Consider the following 20697-nt stretch of genomic DNA (forward strand, 5'->3'; position numbering starts at 1 on the left):
TATTGTTTTTCTAGGCCAGACTTTAGGCCACCATGCAGAACCTGCTGGCTGAATGCTCTGGGTAAAGCTCTACAGCTGCTGCTGAAAAAAAACCCCAACAGTCCCTCAGCTGAAAGTACCTGTAATTTTTGGTTTTTTAATTTACTTATTCATAGAGTCTGCTTTAAGCTTCAGTACTGAATCCAATAAAGGGACAGGTGCAGGAAACCTAAATATTAATGTGTTCATAACTAATTCATAACTAATATTCTGTTCACTCTTTCTGCGGTTCTACAGAAGAGCCTGAGAGGGGAGAACTGCAGTCCTGGAGTACAGACAGACCCTCCCTTGCCTCTTTTCAGCCCACTTCGCAGGCCCAGGTTCTCCACCTTACTGGATTTCCTTCAGCATTTTGGCTTTAACTGTGCTTCATTTAATTCAATTTAATTCAAAGAAACATTGACTCATGAATAATCCAATGTTGCAAGATCAGTCTCTTCTGGAAAAGCAGAGCCTCTTGTGAGCGCCTGTAAACTGGGTGGGGCTGGGAACACAATGGAACTCTTATCCCTCCATTCCCAAAGAGCACAGGGAAGCAAACAGACTCTTAGCCTAAGTGTATACTTAGTATAGTAAGTATATACTTACTATAGTGGCCCTCTCTAGGGGAAGGCCACTAGGGGAAAAGAGAAGGGATGTGCTGGGATGGGAAAATACACTTATTTGCTTCCTGCATGCAGAGACCAGAGGGAGCACATGACAGATGATGGTGGAGAGGATCAGAGCACAGCTCACCTCAAGCGGTGCAGAGACCACTTCTGAGAGAGCAGCTGAGAAATTAGTACATTTTCTAGCCATGGCCAGGACAGCCAGGAGGGGAAAAACACATCACTTCTCTGCCTCCGGCTTGTTACTGGTGCTTAGCAAGGCCCTGGAAGCCTTGGCACAGAGCAAGTGCAGCACTGGCCAGGAGGCTGCCAGCAGGCACAGGTCTGCAAGCTCCTCTGCAGCTGCCACCGGGCTAAGCAGGATTAACCACGCGTGTCCACGCCAGCAATGTCTTTCCTGGTACGAGGCAGCTGTAGGACATGCCACTGCGCTTGCAGCCCCGCTTGCTTTGATAAGCTAACAGCAAGAAGTTGCACACTGTCTCTTAAACAAGGTAAACATAGTAAATTCCACCTCACTTAGGCTGTCCGGGTATTTTTGATTTTTTCATTACCCCTCCCTCACCTTCTCAAACAAGGGTAGATTCATGGATTCTAAAGCGATTACACACAGATGTGAGAGTCGGTCCAAAGACCCTTCGTTTGCCTCCTGATCGCCACAGAAAGATGGGGAGAAAGGGGGCTGAGACCATAGAGACACCCGACTCAGTTCTCATGGCTTGACACAGGCTGAGGTAGAAACCTGCCAAAGTCCTGCAGGTGTGCCCACTAGCCCATGAGAAGAGCAATGGACCCATCACGGGTGCTTGGGCTGTGTTTGCTGCTGGCTGAACTAGCTGTGCTGTACCGCCCTGTTCCCTTAACAGAGCAACAAGACGGCACTGCTCACGAGATCTACCACCCCTCCTGCCGAGCTGCCCCTCGCCTTGAAAAGGACTATAAGAAGCCCCCACAACTTTACCACCTCTGAGGCCTCCCCAACGGAGAAGATGGATCTATTGGCGCATGTCACAAGGACTTCAAAGGTGGTCTATTGGCTCAGCGTCATGAGAACTCGCGTCTTTTGTTGGTAGCTATAACCCCCTCTTTTCTCTCCTCTCTCTTTCTCTTTCTCTCCTTTTTCCTGTATCACACATTGATTGTGGGTATCAATAAAAGATACATTGATTTTTGGTTAAAACTGAGTTCTCTTTACCTCTTTTTGCACTTTGAAATCAAAACGAACCATCATGACCATTAAATGGGTCATGACAACAGGGAGCTGCCAGGCACAGAGACTGACAAGTGTATGTTTAATTACAGAACAAGTGTCAAGTTATTTTTCCAAATATTTTTCAATAGCTTACAAAACCTTTCAGAATGATCACAGACATTCTCAAGACTTCAAAGTCTGTTTCAGTTAATTCAGGCTAAGTATATCGCGCTTCAGGCAGCTCAGCAAAAAGCAAGTGAAACTGAGAACAGATGAACATTCATGAAACACTGATGGCATATTTTTCTTTACTATTGCATAATATTTCACATGCTGGACAAATACCTTTCTTCAGAGGTGTAGCTAAAACAGAACCTTTAGGGCAAATGCCAGTAATGTTACAATACTCCAAATTGCTAAAGAATAATAAGTAAGCTTTAACATTGCAGCTAGAATTTCTCTCACTAACTTTCAGGGCAACAGTAAAATGGCATGCAGTCCCATATATGAGCCATAGCTCTTAAATGATAACCACAGAACCAAATTATTATTGGTTATTATAATAACCAAGTTATTATTGGTTCCACCGAAAAATACTTTTCTAAACAATTTTAGAATTGGCCATCTTCAGCGAACACACAGTTCCCAGCTGACTCTTTAATTTTTACTTAACTATTTTCATAGGGCTATTTTCATACTAATCTTGCTGAATCAGTCTGAAGCTAGACAGACACTACCATAATAGACAAAAGGCAGAGAGAGAAATGTACCCATTCCAAGCAGCTGCACCCCCTTGCCTCTGCAAAACCAGAGCTTCCTCCCGTAAAAGCAGAAGTCTGTTTCAAAGTTGCTAGTTTTAAAAATCAACCCAGCCTAGGCTTCATAACTTTTAAGAATCAATTGTGTATCAAGAGGGAACAGAGGGAATTCCTTGATCTGCACTAGCCCCAGAGAAAACATGCTTTCCAGGCCTTTCTCAGCTGCTCTTCTCCTCATAAATAACAGGTGCCATGCAGGGGGCACTCCCAGACTTCATCTGCTACAGTTCAGGAGGGAATGTAAGAGAGGGCCACTTCATCTACATTCATTTATTTGCCTTTCCTCACTCTTTGAAACACAGGAGTGATGAAGAAATTCAGAGGGACTGGGGAACAGCAGTGCAGCCAGAGATCTAGATGGATATAGATTAATACATGCCCAAAATATCTTCTGAAAAGAGGAACAGCAGTACTGCCTCCCAGACAAGAATTCTCTTCCCCCCTTCCTCCAACTGGCTGAAAGGCACTCACCAAATATACTCATAAGGTATTCCTGAAGGAGAAAGGAGAACGAGGCTTTCCTAAGTAAGTCTAAACCAGAATGTATTAGAAACGCTGACTGCATTTGTTTCCTAACCTAATGTTTCTTATCAAATTACTGTAATGAATTACTTCTTACTGTAATTTAAATTAATTTTATATAAATATAATTTTATTTTAGACTTACTGGGATGACCTAGTCTGAATCTATCCTCTGTCAGTTTGAAACCGTTCCCTCATGTCCTATCCCTAGTGTCCCTGTAAAAAAATCCTCTCCAATTCTCTCCTTTTAGGCACTGGAAAGTGCTATAATGGCCCCCTGGAGCCTTCTCTTCTCCAGGCTGAACAGCCTCAGCTCTCTCAGCCTGTCTTAACAGGAGAGGTGCATCTTTATGCATCTCTGAGCATCTTCATGGCCGCCTTCTGGACTCACTCCAGCAGGTCCATGTTTTTTTCTGTGCTGGGGGCTCCAGAGCTTGCAGCACTCCATACTCAATTTTGTATTTGGTTTCTAATTTTTTATTTTAAAGTATTTGAAGTTAAAAACATAGTTATCATACGGAACAGAAAGGGAAGCATCTGATCTGCTCCACTGCTCAGCACAATGTCCTTCACAAACCCATGCAGGTTCCCATCAACCACCTAATTTCCTCTAGTCTTTTCAGATGTTTGGTATTGTAAAATTTCCCTCCCTATTCAAAATGGCACATTTTCATCAGCAAAGCCACAGTCTGCTGTCTCCCACTGTTTACTGGCAGAAACTCAGAACCTGAAGATCCAAACTCTGAAAAACTTTTATACTAAAACATGGAACTAAATTTTCCCCTTTGTTAAGGCCAAATGGCTTAGGGGCTTTGATGCTTCAAGAACCATGACAGGCCTTTGCAGATGTGATGCAGGATGCCATAAAATTATCTTTTTTCAGAATGAAACCCTACAAGGAGGTCACAGAGGAGATATTAAGTGCCAAGGTCTCTCTGCTTCCAGAACAGCTGATGCTCCTACATCCCTGAAGTGCTTCTGAAAGAAAATCCCCCATGTAATTGAATCTTTTCCTTGACTAGTTTTAAAACAACAAAGAAGGTAAAGTTCTACTCATCCTACTGAACCCAACTAACATCCGGTTGTGGCTTCTCCAGTTATGTTTGTCATCAACACAACACACAAAATTCCCTGTGTTCTGACCACTAACTACCCCTACTTATGGCAAACTTCCACACACTGACTGAAACTCACTGCTTCCTAAACTCAGGAAAACGCATGGCATGTCACGAGCAGACGCTGACAGTCTCTCCATGCCACACCAGTCTGACAGAACAATCTTCTTGCTTACCCCCTTCCTATCAAAGGGTGCTTTGACCAGGCAGCAAAACATGAGATCCCATCAGAACATCCTCCCCCCGGAAAGAAGCCATCTTTGCAGTGAGTCATACGCTATTCCCTGGGAGAGAAGGATAAAGTTAGCACTGAACTTTTCACAATGGCCTACGACTGATCCCTGTCTATATCTATGTGTAATGTAGCCAGTTTATGGTCTTTTCCCCTCAAATTGCTGAGAGCACACAGTTCCTGCACCTGAAGATTTGCAGATCACACCAAGAAAGTCAGCCAAGCTCTTGGAAGATGCAGAACACAAATGGATCCAAGAGAGACAAAAAACTACCCTACTCACTTGACAAGTTATTTTCCTGTGGCTAATCAAAATAGCATGGGACTATTGGCGATTGATGAGAGACGGGAACACTGATTCGATGATCAGAATTCGATTTTACTCAGGTTTCCCAAAAGCTTATACACTACTTCAAACAGGTTAATAATTTCTACTACAATAATCAGGTTAAAACACACAGAAAACTCATGCATTTTACAATTCTTTGCTTGCAGAAGTTGATTGAATCTTCTCTCTTCCTGTAAGCAGGTGTAATCCCATCTCCTGTAATTTTCATAGTTCTGTTTGTTCCTGCCATGGCATCTTGGTTATCAAGTCAGCTATGCTAATCAAGTCTGTTTGACTCTCTGTCTTGTGAATTCCCATATCTCCCCCTCCTGTATCAACCAAGAACATCCCCTTGATGGCTTTATTAATTAATCTCTGTACACATTGAAGCAAGCAAGGTATCATAACTAATACAATTATTATTAAAATCATTACATGCATTCCTATCCTAAGAAAATCCTTTAGCTAAGGTGTCAAACCCCAGCCACTAAACAGGTTATCTAGCTGTCATGGGTTGGCACTGGCCAGATGTTAATGTACTCATGAATATATGTTTTTTCCCTAACAACTACTGTGGGATGTGATCAGGAACAGAGCAGAGCAGGCTTAAATCTTGAAAACAAAAAAACCCACTAAAACTTTATTACATTACATAAGAACAGAGACAGAAAAACTTTTAAACACACACAGAGACAGAAATAAAAACTTTTCAGAACATTTTTTCTCTTCTCTTAGTTTCTACTCTCCACACATTACTCTTCACAGACCAAACTTTTGGGTTTTAGATCAAACAATTACTACTCAAAAAAAAAAACAAAAAAACAAACTAATCTTCAATTCAGCAAGGGAGAGAGGAGTCTCTCTCGCACTACAGACTGTTCCTCAGAAAACACGGGTCTACCCCTTATCTGTTTTTATGTCACCCGTGGCACCGCCCGGAGAAGTCTGCCAGGGTGACACTCTTTTTTCTATGTCTAGTGCTCTCACTGCTGTCCATAGTCTGAAGCTGCATACAGGGCTCTTTTAAGGATACTTGCATGCTGAGTTCTCTCTCTTTTTACTCAGGGGCCGAGGTTCTGAGAGCAGGTCTCCCCTGAGGGCAGAGGGCGCCACTACACCTTCTCCCTCTCTTCTCTGCTCGCTCTACTCTTCAAGTGCCAGTCACTGTAGCAAAAGCAGGGGCAGCTGTATCCACCTAAAATGTAGTTTATGTTCAAAAGAGACTTAAGTTCAGTCTATGGCTAACATTATGCAAGAAAAGTCTAGCTCAGAAAGCTACTTCTCTCATTCTTTGCCCATCGGGTTCTTTCTAATCGTGCTTTATCATCTCGGTCCTAGGCCGCTTCCCTCTCTCCTCCGAAACTACTAGTCATGAGAATCAATGTCTAAGAAAAGTTTCTTTCTGCCACGCAAGGGTTAACAGTTTCTAGCTCTCGGCAGGGCTGCAGGCTCAGGCACTCTCAGGCTCAGCAACTCCCACGTGGCTGGGCACCTTCTCCCGGAGTTTGTGGGGGGAGGGGAGGGGGGAGGGTAAGCACACACAGAAGGCACTTCCACAGTTTTCCACCCCTCTATCTTGGCTGGGGCAGCTCAGTTCTAGAGTCCTGTCTACTCTCTTCTCCCCCCCGGGGCTCCGGCTTACCTAACCTCGACCACGTGTTTCCCCTCCCACACCCAGCCTCGTGGCTGGGCAGGGGAAGGAGGCTTGAGACGTCTCTCCGCTTAAACCAGAATCTAAAAGAGGGCGAACCCCCCTGGAGTCCTGCTTTTAACTCTTTGTGTCCTCAGAGGCATGTCTAAACTTCCAAGTGACCAATCCAGGTGCCAGCAGAAAAGCTGATCACTGATTGGCCTGCTCACATCTCCCTGGAAAAATTGACCTCCCCCCGCAACCACGACACTAGCCAAGATCTAGATTTTAGTTTTATTTTAAACACACTGTAAAATATAAGGAATAATTATAACAATACATAATATAATGACTAATAAATATAAGCTTATTTTAACTAAATTTCTAATCTATTTATGGAGTCTTTAGCTTCTTAGGAGTTTATTCAACTATTCAAATCTATTATCTGTCTGCAGGTTTTTTACACCTTCTTTCAGGGCTGAGGCTTCATGATTCTTGCAACATAAACTGAATCTGTTACTAGATTAAAAGGAACAGAAAAATTTTGAAAAGCTCTGACAACAGTAGGAAGTTCAATAATTTGAGGGGATTTCTCAAATGTGGATACATTTGATCTTAGGCACTAGAAAAACAGTGTATACTGTTAATGATTTATGAGAGCGACCAGAACCATCTGTGAATACTGTTAAGGCTTGAAGTGGAACTTCACTTCTCTTAGATTTTTCTATTAATTGAAATAGAGGTCTTAAAAGCTTATGTTTTGGAAGATGTATTGAGATTTGTCTGCTGAATTCAGCAAAGGCTATTTGAATAGCTTTAGATTCTTGAAATATCTAATTCAAATAAAGGTGATAAGCAGCAAAACAATGGAAAATTCCACTCTTGCAAGAGAAGTTAGTATCTGTCAGGCTTTAACAACTAGTTGGGCTATCATTTCATGTTGGGTACTAATGGTTCTGGTCGCTGGGTGAGGTAGAAAAATCAATGATAAGCACAGGGTCTGGTGCTTTGGAGTCTCAAAAATATCAGTGTGGGGCTGTTTTGCTAAATGCAAAATTATTAAAAGGAAAGGCAGTTTAGGTGCTTAGTGTGCAGCTTGCTGGTTTACCAAGCTCTGCAGTGCATGTTGAACTTGTAAATTAAGTCGTTTAGGTGATAAAAGGTTTGAATCTCTCTTTAGCAGCTCAAACAAAAAGGACTTCTTCTGCATTTGGGATTTCTAATAGGGAGCTTGCTCCTAAAAAATTTTTATATATTATGCAAAGTTTTTATTTCAGTTAAAATTTGCAAAGGTTATGCTTGAAATAGAATCCATTCTTATGCACTAGTCTAGATATTTCTACGGGGATCTCCTTTGAACCAAAAATCAAACTGGTTATCACAATCTTTGTCAAAAGCACGTAAGTTTAACAGGCTATGTCTGAGCACTAGAAACAATTCTGAGTAAATATTATGATAGTCAGGAAATCATCATATATCCTTATTCTCAGTGGCAGTAAGCCACTGTGCTCTAATTGTTCAGGTGGATCAAACTTATATACACACATTAATCGTTGCATTTGTGCATTATTTCTGATGCATCTTGATGGATCACACTGACAGCAAATAGCTCGTCTTTTATGAGATGCACAGTACTACAGTATTTCACATATAACACATTTGCATTCAACCTAGGTTTGATGACAAACTAAACAAGAGGAGAGAAGCAGTTCTGCATTAAGTTCTCACTCAAAGGCTGTAAACATTTGTTTAGAGTCCATAAAAGAGCTTTCTGCAGTCTTCTCAGCAGGGCTGTCATCCTCGGCTCCCCCTTTCCTGTTAAGAACTTGAGACATTAATTTACTAAACTGGGTTTTTTTCTTTCTAGGTTAGTTTTAAAATCGCGCGCTTCAATGACCTTTATACAAAATCTGACTGCATAAAATTTCTCTATTGAGATAGAACATCTCTCCCCCACAAAATCAGCGGTGCAGACAACACATAAGGCCTGACAGTTGCTACTTTCCCCTCAGGCCCTGTAATCTGTACCAGGTGTTGGCTTTGATAGCTTTGACTGTTTCCACCCACCCCTGAGAGGACCTGGGGGACAGGCATTAATGGCCAATCATTAGGCCACTGATTTTGGGAGATAAGACTAAAATCCACTCCTTGATGAGTCCGGTTAAAATTAACTCTTTCCCTCTCAGAGACACTTTGCATTGGCACATAGGACGTTCAGGAGTTATGCGCTGCGTCCAAAAAATTTGTGGTACCCCTGTTGAACCAAACCCGCCTCCCCTCTGATTAGTTATCGGGAATGTGGATAAGGGGGCTGCTGGGAAAAGTACAAGCTGGGCGATTTTGGTCCCTGCTGGGACCCCGCAGGGGGGCTGTGGGGTCCAAGCCATGGTTTTTATTTCCCCAACTGTGTCAGAATCAATAACTCCCGGTAAAACAAACAATCCTGTTACTGAGGTAGAAGATCTACCTAAAAGCAAAGCATGGTGACCTGGCAGAAAAGGTCCATAAATTCCTGTGGGAGACAAAACACTGAGCAATTAGACAATGTTACTGCACTTCTTGGGGTGGCTGCATGTAGGCTGGAGATGCTCCGGTGGATGGGAGCTGGGCCAGCCAGAAACTGAAGGTTGCTCCTGGTTACTGTGTCAGCTGCTGCTTTTGCTGTATGAATTGTGTCTGCACTCGTTGCTGTCCCGTGCTGTGAGATGATTTGCTGTAAAAGCTGGCCATTTGGTGAAACTTGAAGAGACATTGATTAGAGAAATAAAGGCAAAGTCTCTGTCTTTAAGGGCTTTCTTTTTTTTCTGTAACCAATTGTTATGCATATTTGAAGGGAATGAGTCTGGATCTTTCTCGGGGCCGGGGTCAAAAGGCTCCCCGTCACTACTAGAGTCAGAGTCCCCATAAGCGATCAGTGTTCGGTGGCTCTGGGGTCGCTGGTGAGATACCTGTCGGGCTGCAGCTGGCGGCTGGGCTCTATCCCTGGCGTTCATCGGGAAGGGGGTGCGGACGGGGGACGGGGAGCGGGACCTGGGCAGGTTTCGGTCTAGCACGGCCTCTGGGGCCGTCTCTGCGGCAGCCTCGCGGGCTGCCTCGCTCCCCCCCTCTTTTTTAATTGCGTCCATGACCGCCCTCCAAGCAGGAAGCAGGCGTAGCTCTGGCTCGTGGCCAGGCAGCGTAGCCAGGTCATAGAGCTTTACGCCGACCTTGTCCCAGTAGCGGAGAGTAAGAACAGAGGAAGGGGTGGTAGCAGGGAACATGCGTGACACCCATCGTAGGAGCGACTTAAGGTCTTGCTTAAGGATGGGGGATCCATGCTTGCTCAGCAAGCGTAGCATGGTTTTGTTAACGTCTCTCTCGTCGGACACAACCTGTCCCATACCTTGAGTTCCCCTAGCTCACATGTCCTGTCCAGCATACAGATGATTGAGGGCCCAAACGTGGTTCTTTCACCATCATGATCAGTTCCAGGAGCGTTGCCAATTGCCGTCAGATAGCCGGTTCTTCTCTGGTCACACAGAGCACCAATTATTGGCGATTGATGAGAGACAGGAAGACTGATTCGGTGATCAGAATTCGATTTTACTCAGGTTTCCCTAAAGCTTATATACTACTTCAAACAGGTTAATGATTTCTACTACAATAATCAGGTTAAAAATCACACAGACAACTCATGCATTTTACAACAATTCTTTGCTTGCAGAAGTTGATTGAATATTCTCTCTTCCCGTAAGCAGGTGTAATCCCATCTCCTGTAATTTTCACAGTTCTGTTTGTTCCTGCCATGGCATCTTGGTTATCAAACTAGCTATGCTAATCAAGTCTGTTTGACTCTCTGTCTTGTGTATTCCCATATGGGAGCACAGATTTAACATTTATTTTTTTCTGCTGGGAGGATTGAACAGCTCAAAAGTAAACACAAGTTTCAGTTCTGTAACCTCACCTCTGATGTGGCTGTGCGGAGAACAGATATAATTGTGGTTTACCAGGCATTTCATCTGTTGAAGCAGAAGCTTGAACCAGTTTTCCACACTTAGCCTAAGAATCTTGAGATGGTGTGTTTAGTTTGGGATTTTTGTGTGCATGTGGAAAAAAAAAACCCAAGTAACTGACTTGAGAGAAATAATTGGATAAAGTTCAAGAGCTTTTGTTCTGTGGGAGGAGGGAATAGATGAAGATAAGGAACCTGCTTCACATGAAGATTCAGGACATTTTGTTAAAAAAAAAAAATCCATTCAACGACTGAAGGTACAAGATCCATTAAAGCAAACCAAGTAGCATTCTTCTATTTGGTCATGACTAATGAATAGAACAAAACTCAAGTCTTCTCTTGCTCAAATAACTTGAAAAATTCCCACCACAGACTTAACAACAGCACCAGACTGAGGACAAGTCTATAATTGCCTCTTTTCTTGCATGAACTGCCTGAAAGGGCATTAGACAAACATTGAACTCCAACAATGGAGGAGAAAAGGCCAATGAATTGGGAAAATAACTACTCTCTATGTAAAAGCTTATGATTTTACAGTCAAAAAAGTGCTGCTGGGCAAAGAAGGCAATAAGAGAAGACACAAAGATATACACAATGTTCACCTCCGACACAGAAAAGCAGCAGTGTCCAAATTGTTTGACATACCTCAGATCACAATTCATCACATGTACAGTTATAAAAGAAAGAAAAGAAATGGCATCTTTAAGAGAATTGCTTCCACATTATATAGAAACGAAATCCCTTTTGAGTTTCATAGCAAGCACGTGTTTAATCACATCTGAATGAGATGTTAAAAAAACCCTGTAATAAAGAATGCAGGGATGACTTCTGAATGAGATGTCAAAAAAACCCCAAGCTTCTAATAAAGAAATGCAGGGATATCACATTTACATGGCCATCTGCACATTTCATTTTTTTTCCACATAAGAAGTTTTCCCTGTAGTATTTAACTGCTCACTATCCATTTTACTCCAGTCCTAGTTATTTTTACTCCAGGGAACAGTTGGTGTGTCTGCTATCTGAAGCCCACAGACACCTAAATGTCAAAAAAGCCAGTGAGATATGACTTTGAGAACAAGCTTACTTTCAAAAACATAGGAGTATTTTTCAGTAAGTTGGGACGTTAATGTTCAGAAGCGAGTGCCTCAGAGTTATCTTTTTTAGAAGATGCAAACTAAAACTGAAAATACTTCGGGACCACTCTTAAGAAAAAAAACAAGAGAGAAGAAAGCGAGCAGATGACAGGGACCAGGATGGAAGAAATCACAAGTTCCCTCCCCTCCAGAATAAGAGACTGACTTCTGGTGGGTGCAGATAGGGAAACACCAGCCAACACACAGCTACAAATATTTAATAGTTGGGCAGGCAGCCATGAAAGTCCTGAGGGAATAAATGATCCAATTTCACTGGTACTCAGCTATATGACCACCCAGTGTACTGCCATGGACAGACCGTGGAGATTTGCAGCCAAGAGCAGGTTCCCAGCTGGTGGTCTCTTCTCTGTGCAAGTCACAGCCTCACCCCATTGCAGGGCACTAGCACAAACCCTGCTGACACACTGGCCGGGTGGGTGACGCCTTTTTGCATCCTACTCCTCCACATATGCAAAACAGCTTCGTTACTAGTAACACCTGGCATCTGATCAGGATCTCACCCTGCTTTCTTGTACTTAAAAGATATCTTACGCTTAATTAAAAGAAAGTGAAATTTGCCTTAAGAAGGGCAAATGATTTTATTGGAAATGTTTCTGATTTTCTTCCTCTTTACCACAGGAAGAGACCGGTATCCCTTTGCATCCTTTGCTAGCGCAAAACTAACAATTAGTATTTAACCTTCTAAATGTAAGCAGTAAAAAGATCTTGATTTTCAGCCAACAGACTATAAAGATAAAATTAATTTCAACTGTCTGGAGAGAAAAAAAAACCCCAACAACAACCAACCAGGTTCATTTCTCTGTGCTAATTTTAATCTGATATTTAATGATGAAAAGATCAAAAGATTGGGAAATGAAAAAAAAATTACCTCAATTCCAGATGAAAAACAAGACACAAAACCCCCTAAGTTTACCTTCTTACTCTGGGAAAAAGAAGCAAATGCAAGAAATCTAGAAAAATTCTTCATACCAAAAGTACTTTACAGCAGCTATCAATAAAAGTGACAGAAGAAGTTTAAACAAAAGATTGCAAACCAAAGATTGGGTTAACATGCATTTTACAGCAAGGATCTAGAAATCATTTATAAAATTGAGACAAAATATTCCTATAGAAACAAGCAACAACATAAAAAAGCAACAGCACCGGATTCCCATTAGTCAGCTTTTACAGCAACTCAAGTTTAGAACAAACAGTTGCTGGAACAAACTCTGAAATATCAGGAGAAGTTTTGCGTAAAGAGATGAAAAGGCTTTTCCAGATACTTTAACTTGTGTATGGGTGGAACAGAGATAGCTTCAAAAAGAATAGAGGCTTCTCTTGATAGACACAAAAAATGTCCCATAATTTCAAGAGTAAATTCCTCACTAATACAGCACCAGATGAGAAAGTGTGAAAGAGAGTAATCTGGCATAGGGGGGTCCATGGGAGAGGAAACCTGCCTGCCTGCCTCCATGTCAAGATCTATTGCCTCTCTCCCCCACTTCAGGATGCTGTTTACACTCTTTCTTAATGTTCCTGCTACTGTCCCTGTAACTTGATCCCATCCATACTGCAATTTTACATAGAGACTAGATCCAATGCAGTATCTAATATTTTCATTATACCTGCAACATTTAATTTCCATTGGATTTCATTTATCAGGTTACCCAATAAAACTTGTCATTGTGGAGATGGCCACAACACTCAGAATGCTTTGGAATAACTTCAGAAGGCTTCAAGCATCAGCACCTTGTCATCTAGAAGTCTCTCATACCTTTTCTATGTAGCCACCCATTGGCAGCTCCACACAGCGCTGGTTCTTTCTCTCTTCCTTCTGCAGTTCTGGCTCGCTCCTTCCTGTCCCTCACACAACTTCCTGTCCCTTCCTCCTCACAGCATGGCCAGCAGACTCCAACTGACTCCCTACCAGCTAACTCACTCTTATCACACCCATAGCTGTGAGGGCAAGGCTGTTCCCACTCTTTGATAATTAACATAGATGCAATGGATCGGAGGCAGGATTGCCTTTAGCACTATCTTTATCTCCCCACAAAAACTGGTCAGCTTGACTCAGAAAAAAGGTTTGCAATCCTCATACATTCAGCGTGGTATCAAATGCACTGGCTTGCTGAAAAGCAACAGCTGTTAATTTTGTCTTTTAAAGAGAGGATATTCCTATTCGCTTCTATCTCCAGAATACCTTTTTCTTTAAGAAAATGGGATCTTCCCATCACTCAAACAGCATATAATCCTATCTATAGTAGGTGCTACAGGTATGTTTGAAGGGTTGGGGTTTTTTCTTCAAATGCTGTTAAGCCCCAGAAAACTTAATAATGCTTTTCAGAAAGTTATTATCATCTATTATTTTCTAGTTATGAACCTCTGTAACAGAGTTAATTCATTTGTAGAGCCAGAACAAATTTGGGATTAAGTCCTACTTGTCAAGCATGACTACTTTCAGAAACAAATTCCAACAACTGTGAGCAGGAGAAACCTACAATTTTCAGATTATCACAGTGTGGAATAAATTAGAAATAGGTTTCCAGCCTTAGGCATTACAAGTTCCACATATACAAGTGTACTTTAAAACATTCTTGGTCATTACTGACTTATGACTGAAATTATACCATTCTGAGAAACACAGCACACAACCACCCAACAGTCTAATGAAGATTTTACACAAGGCATACCACAGGTCTGTTAATATTTCCACTAGTTCTGTTTATACATTCTTTAGTTCTGTTTCTGCTCATCCTCCCCATTCTGGAGAAATACTAGTGATACTGCAAAGTCACTAAAAAAGTTCAGGGCTTGAACTTAGTTACGACACCCATACCTCCTTACCAAAGTTCTCAACTCTTAAAGCCCTTTTGTAACAGCACCTCTAAATCTGAAGCCATCTATCAGAAGATAAAATACTCCACTTAGCCATAAAACACTGTTCAAAATAAAAATAAAACATCCCAAAGGGTTACAAACTTGGGTTAATGAAAAGATGATAGACTATGCTAATAAATCTACTAGCAAATACATGTAGCACATATTAACTCTGCACTTAAACATTTTCTAGAAGCCTTGTTTTTACACTTGAGCAGCACTGTGGATTCTGCGTATCCTAAACCAGTGTGATGCGGAGATCCTCGCCTCACTGAAGCAACTGGGAATTTTGTTATTGCCTTCAATTTTGATTACAAGGAACTAAACCCCATTCTTGCCCAGACAGGGAACTGCCCACAGTTCTGAATACAGAAGGTAACCATAGTGCCACAGCTGTCAGGAGCTCCACTGTGACACATAGTTTAGCTTCAAAGTCCCTATAGACAGACAGGGTGCTGTGCATCCCGCTAATACCATCTCATGTCCTGCTGTAGGGTATGTGCAGGATGCAGGCAATGCAAATGCAGGACTTCTGCACCAACTTCTACTAATATACACTCATGCTTTTCTATTCTTATTTAATAGTTTAATTTATAGGTGTTGATGAGATTTATTAGAATGCAGTAATGTGACAATGGCTAACCTATTTTAGGAAGTGGGTTAGAGAAGGAGGTTTGAGGTCCATATCTCTAGTGATGTTGAAAATACAGGCCAATTTATGTGTCTGACTATTAACTATCAATAGTTAGGGAAAAAATGTGACCTTGAGGGGCAAAGCAGCAACCTACTCCCATGGCTTCAGGAGCAGCTGAATCTTTGGGCACCTTCAGTTACTTCTTCTGAATCCTAGAACCAAAATACAGGAGAGGTGGAAGAAATTAGCTGGGTCCTGCAGTGCTTTGAAGACTAAAATAGGTTGTCCTGGGTTGAAAAATGTAACCAAAAATGTGTATTCTATTTTCATCTGTTGAAGTCAGTTGGGAGATATTGTTCTTTATCCCTTATAATTCTAGGAGTGGAAAGAGGGCAGATGCCTTCTGTTCATTGGACAACTGATAACACCAGATAAGGCAGTGCCTCCTTATCTCTTCCTCCACCCTTCCTCCTCTGAGGGACATCATCTGTGAATGGGCCATTTAAGGCCTCTCATATGACTGATAACATTACTTCATTCCATTGTGAGATGCTCCACCCAGTGGGAGGAGCCAAAGCCTTTCCACCAGGATAAAACCAGCAATCCCAAACACCAAGGTAGCCTGTTTCCACTGGATTCCCAGAGGATGACTGGACCCTTTTCTTGATGATCATCTCTACTTCAACGGAGCCACAACTGTCACTCTGGGAGGACTTACTTTGGGCTGCTTCCAACACCCTGACCAACAGGGTGTCAGGTTTGCATTTTGACTCTGTCAGTGGTCCTTTGTACTACTGCATTTGTCTTATTTTTATTTTATTTTTATCTTTCTTGTTGCTTGTTCTCTCTCTATTACACTGTATTTCTGACTTGGAGTCTCACTGGTTTTGCTTTCAAACCAGCATATAGGTGTAATTATCTTTGCATGCAAACCTACAAAGAATACAAATCAAATTATCATCCAGTTCAGCTTTCAAATCTAATCACAGAAGTAGGTAATTCTACAGTCTATTGCAATAATGAATTTCAAAGGCTATGTATAACAGTTACATAGCCTTCCATTCTTTCAAAAATGTACCTGTCAGTAATTTCATAAGCATGCCTGTGCTGACACAATAACAAGCTTCGATTAAAAATTCAAGCCAGAGGGTTTGGCATTAAATAGATTTATTTCCTACAGAATACTCTTCCTTAAAAAAAAGAAAAAAAAATAAAGGGTGTACTCATTACTTAGGTCCTGCTTGTCAGGAAGGTATTCTTTTAGCTTTATGTTACAAGGTATGATCTTACACAAACTATGTTTACTTTGCAGGAAATGGGAAAAACCAAATCACACCCAAATTTGAAGCCTCAGATCCTCACCTAAAAGTCCCTCTCAAAAAAGGCCCAAAGATTTTCTCTCATGCAGGCTTTACTTCACACCAGATGAGAGAAATAAGAATTTATACCAACACCAAAGCAGATTTTGACTCCTTTCTTTTGCATTGCACATATGACTAAAGTCGCGCACACATTTATAGTTCAGGAGAGAATGTGGAACAGGAAAACACAGGCTGAGGAGCTGAGTCTGTGTTAGCAGCGCAAATACCCTCAGCAAACACAGCGATAGCGCTGGGCCTCCACAAGAGACTCCAATAAGGACCTAGCCTGAAAACAGGATCCCTGCCCTTTGGAACAGCAGAGGTCAGCAACAATTCCTCCATGAGGGCAAAAAGGGCAGGGGAAACTGATTATTTTGAGAGAAAACTGAACACACTCGTGAAAGCCAAAAAGGCACAGAGCGTGACAAGGCTTGGTGACGCAGGAGCCCCTCCAAATCAAGCTACAAATTTGTTGTTCTCTTGAACAAGAGAATCTGGGACTTTCTGTCAAAGTTTGCAGCAAGTGTAAGTACCACCAACTCCTTGTGTCTTCCTTACACATAAAAATAAAATAATACTGCTTATTTATCCAATTATTATTATTTTTACTGTTATTTTGTCCAATATTTACTTTATGTCTGTATATTAAATAAAGGCAAGTGATAATCCTCATTTCCAAATCTAGTTTATTATTCTCCCAGCTGACTGCACCTCAATATGCAGAAAAATTACTCTGTGCTATGACAGTGAAACATATCCAATAAATAGGAAGGATTTCCTCCTTCTTCCTAGTGGCCTGTTTAAAATTTCTGCTATCCTAATGTTACACCTCAGCTCGTCAGAAAGGGCTATGATCACTACCTGTGCCTGAGAAAAGTGGAGAGTTTGTCAGCCAAGTGTGGCTGTGGCCACCCAAGCAGTATCTTTACCAGTTTCATTTGAAAATGTGTTTAGGCACCATTGGAAGGAAGCTCTTCAGCCTGCTCTATCCCCTGAAACCATAACACACCTGTCACTAAGAAGCAGCTGTAAACTGCAGGGAAAAGCTCCTTGGCAAGGAATTACAACTATTTTCAGCACAGTAATACATGAGATGATCTGATGCAACTTTTTAACCTCTCTTTCCAGGGAGGACAGTAAGCAGAACCAGCAAGTATTCCTTACTTGCCTCCTGTGACATCCTGCAGGAGGGCTTATGGACATAAAGAGAACTCCGAGACTCCCCTGGTGCATGTCCTTATCCTACATTCAGGCATGTGCTCTGCTCTGCCCCATTTTTCTAGAGAAAGGGGCAAGAAGATACGCTGACTTATGTAAATGTGGCTAAGTGAATTCGCAAGTACCAAAATCTTTCAGAGTGCCCGCTTCTATATGTAATGTCAGGCAAGTACTACCGGACACTTTCCAATATTAAACTATTTCAGCTGTGACATGGCTCATTTATGGTTAAGTGCAGAGCATCTTATAAGAAGTTTCAACAAAAATGATTAATGAAATCCAAACCATCCGGAAATTACTTAGGGATGTGCTCACACAGCTCTGTTTGCCCCTGTGCAATCACGAATGCTAGTACATTTCAGAGCAGATCATTGCATTCTACTATTGTGCATGAAAAAGGCTGTGTTCTTTTTTCCTTTAAATGAAACATCAATAAAGGTGCATTAAGAGCACTGCCTTTACTGCCTTTGTCTAAACACCGGGACGATGCTGTCTGCAAAACAAAAGAGTGCCTGGAAAGGCAGTTTACAGCTAACAAAAGGGGAAAGGCTCCTAAGCAAAAAGCCCACTTTCATGCCATAAAATATAAATCCTGAAGCAGACAAAAAAAAAAAAAAAAAAAAGGAGTTGGTGTTTTCCTCCAATTACAATATATTACGTTTCCTAAGTAATACAGAGACTATAAGCTTAAAATACTTAAGCAAACGAACAACGAGAGCTGAACTACTGGGGGGAATTCCGGAGATGGCAAGAGCACCCCGGTTATTTCCAGGGAGATACCTGTAGATGCCGTGCCGGGACTACCCTTGTACATCTGCTCCCATTTTGGTTCAGACGGACTAAGCGTCCCGAAGGGAAGAACGAGGGTCATGCGGGTCCACTGGCGGGATACTCCAGCACCAAGCGTGGGCAGCGCCACGCAGGTTGCATAAGCCCCGCCGCAATGGAGCGTTACCCGGGAGCGGCTCACACGGGTGGGCTGTACTGGGAATGCCACGGGAGAGCAATCAAAAGGCGTCTCCTCTTTTCTCTTACTGTCAGGTGGCGGGGGCAGCCCCGGAGCCGCGGCCCGCCCTCCCAGACTCCTTACAGGCGGGCACCCACCTGCTCCTCCGGGCGCTGCCGGTGCCGGGCGGCCGCCGCCCCCGCTTCCCGCTCGCATTCCCCGAGCGGCGGCAGCGGTGGGAGCTGCGCTGCCGAGCCCATGGCTGCTCCGCGCCGAGCGGGACCGAGCGCTCCACGCGCTCTCGCCTGCCGGGGCGGGACGGGGCCGTCACGGGGTCCGGGAGAGCGGCGACAGGGAGGGAGGAACGGAGGGAGGGCGGTGCCGCGGGAGTGGGTGGAGGCCACTGGCAGCGGCCCCGCGGCGGGGATGGGGGGCCCGGGGCGGGGAAGCTCCTGCTGCCGGCTCAGGCCTCAGGCCGGGCAGCCGCTTGCTGCTCGTTAGAGCGAAAAAGAAACCACCCCAAGCACTCGATTTCTAAAGCTTTTGTTAATAGCAGGAAGTGCCAGGTGTTAATAAAGCGTTAATTTTAGCACCACTCCTCGTTGGTGTGTCCCTGGGGAGGAACGGCTGCCTCTTAGCAGAGTGAGATGTGGGATTTGCTGTTCCTCCCTCGGGAAAGAGGAAACACTGGCCTCGCGCTTCCGAAGCTGTTTGGATCGTGTCTTCTGTTCTTTAAAAGGAACTAATACACACCAGGAAGAAGGAAACGCAACAGCAGACCCCGAAGATAAGACTTAGTATATGGACAATGCCAGGGAAGGTTTAGATTGGATTTTAGGAAAAATTTATTCACTGAAAGGGTGAAACTGAAAGCATTGGAACAGGCTGCCCAGGTGAAATCACCATCCCTGGAGGTATTACAAGATGTGTAGATGTGGCACTTGGGAACACGGTACAGTAGTGAACTTGGCAGTGCTGAGTTAACAGTCAGTGGTCTTAAAGGTCTTTTCCAAGGGATTCCCTGATTGTGTCAATGAAGTGCCTCTGAACAGGGTGTGCCTGGCTCCCTCTATGAGCACCACTGTCCCTCTGTAGAGTCCTCACTTCCTGCCAGCCCTGCACACCTTATCTGTGAAAAATGTGAAATGATTAATTCATGTTCTTATGGTTAATGATAAACTGAAAACTATAAAAAACTGTATATACATGTGTGTTGTACGAAAGTATAAGTTTCAGGATACCTTGTAACATTTTGTTAAACCAAATTATGAAAAGTCAGACACCACCCCAGAAGCTCACATTCAGAAATAGACAAAAGGTTTATGGGAAAACCAGCAGTCTCCTCCATCACCGGGAGGAGACCCATCAAGATAAGGCGGCAGGGCCATCAACACCACCAGCCAACACCCTCACCGAGCATCAAGCATCATCCATATCTCGGACCATTAATCAGCCAGGAAATCTGCCGAAACCAGAAATTAACACCTTACCAGAGAGAGGGGACTCTTTTCAGCTGAGCCGGAGACACCCATGAATTTGAATAGCTAGCTTGGACACAAAGGAGAAAATGAAGAAATATTGCCAAGGGCAGAATAAAGTGTATAAAAACCAAGCCCCGAACCGGGTAAATTTGTGAACCTAGGGGGAGACAGCAGTCGGCCAGGTTCTGTGTCTCAAGGTTCACCCTTGGCATTTTCTGGAGAAAAAGACTGTCAAGTATCTCCGCTGTTAGTGGGTTTACCGAAATTCTGTGATTCGATCTTATGTTAATAAACCAAATTATTATTTTAATTGGAATATTGTATTGGCATTTATAACAATTTGGTGCCCAACGTGGGGCCAGTTTTGGAAAATCTGTAGACCCCCCATGTCTGACTGGGAGGCGCCCCTCTGTAAAAAGCGGCTCGGCAGATTGGGGTGAGTCCAGCAGAACCAACTTGCTAAACGAACCCAAAAACCACAACAGCGGAGGGGTAAGGACAAGCTAGCTAGGGTGAGCTCTGGAGCTCAGCAGGGGGGTTCCTGGTAACCACGGTATTTTTTTCACTCGTAA

At 43.0% G+C, this 20697-nt stretch overlaps 1 protein-coding gene across 2 annotated transcripts in view; it reads right to left on the bottom strand.

The window, feature by feature from the left end:
* FAM241A (family with sequence similarity 241 member A) overlaps positions 1–19006 on the bottom strand; it is a 63099-nt gene extending 44093 nt beyond the window's left edge. The window contains exon 1 of one of the 2 annotated variants that reach the window (XR_010083382.1): positions 18803–18936. Coding sequence is in view for 1 of the 2 variants with exons in the window: in XM_063421383.1 (XP_063277453.1) it covers positions 18803–18904 (102 nt within the window). In the remaining variant the exon portion in view is untranslated. Of the gene's footprint in view, positions 1–18802 lie in introns of both variants that reach the window. The other variant, XM_063421383.1, reaches the window with a different exon arrangement.
* Positions 19007–20697: the final 1691 nt, after the last annotated feature.

Source organism: Prinia subflava, chromosome W (genome assembly GCF_021018805.1).
Source record: "Prinia subflava isolate CZ2003 ecotype Zambia chromosome W, Cam_Psub_1.2, whole genome shotgun sequence".
Classification (NCBI taxonomy): domain Eukaryota; kingdom Metazoa; phylum Chordata; class Aves; order Passeriformes; family Cisticolidae; genus Prinia; species Prinia subflava.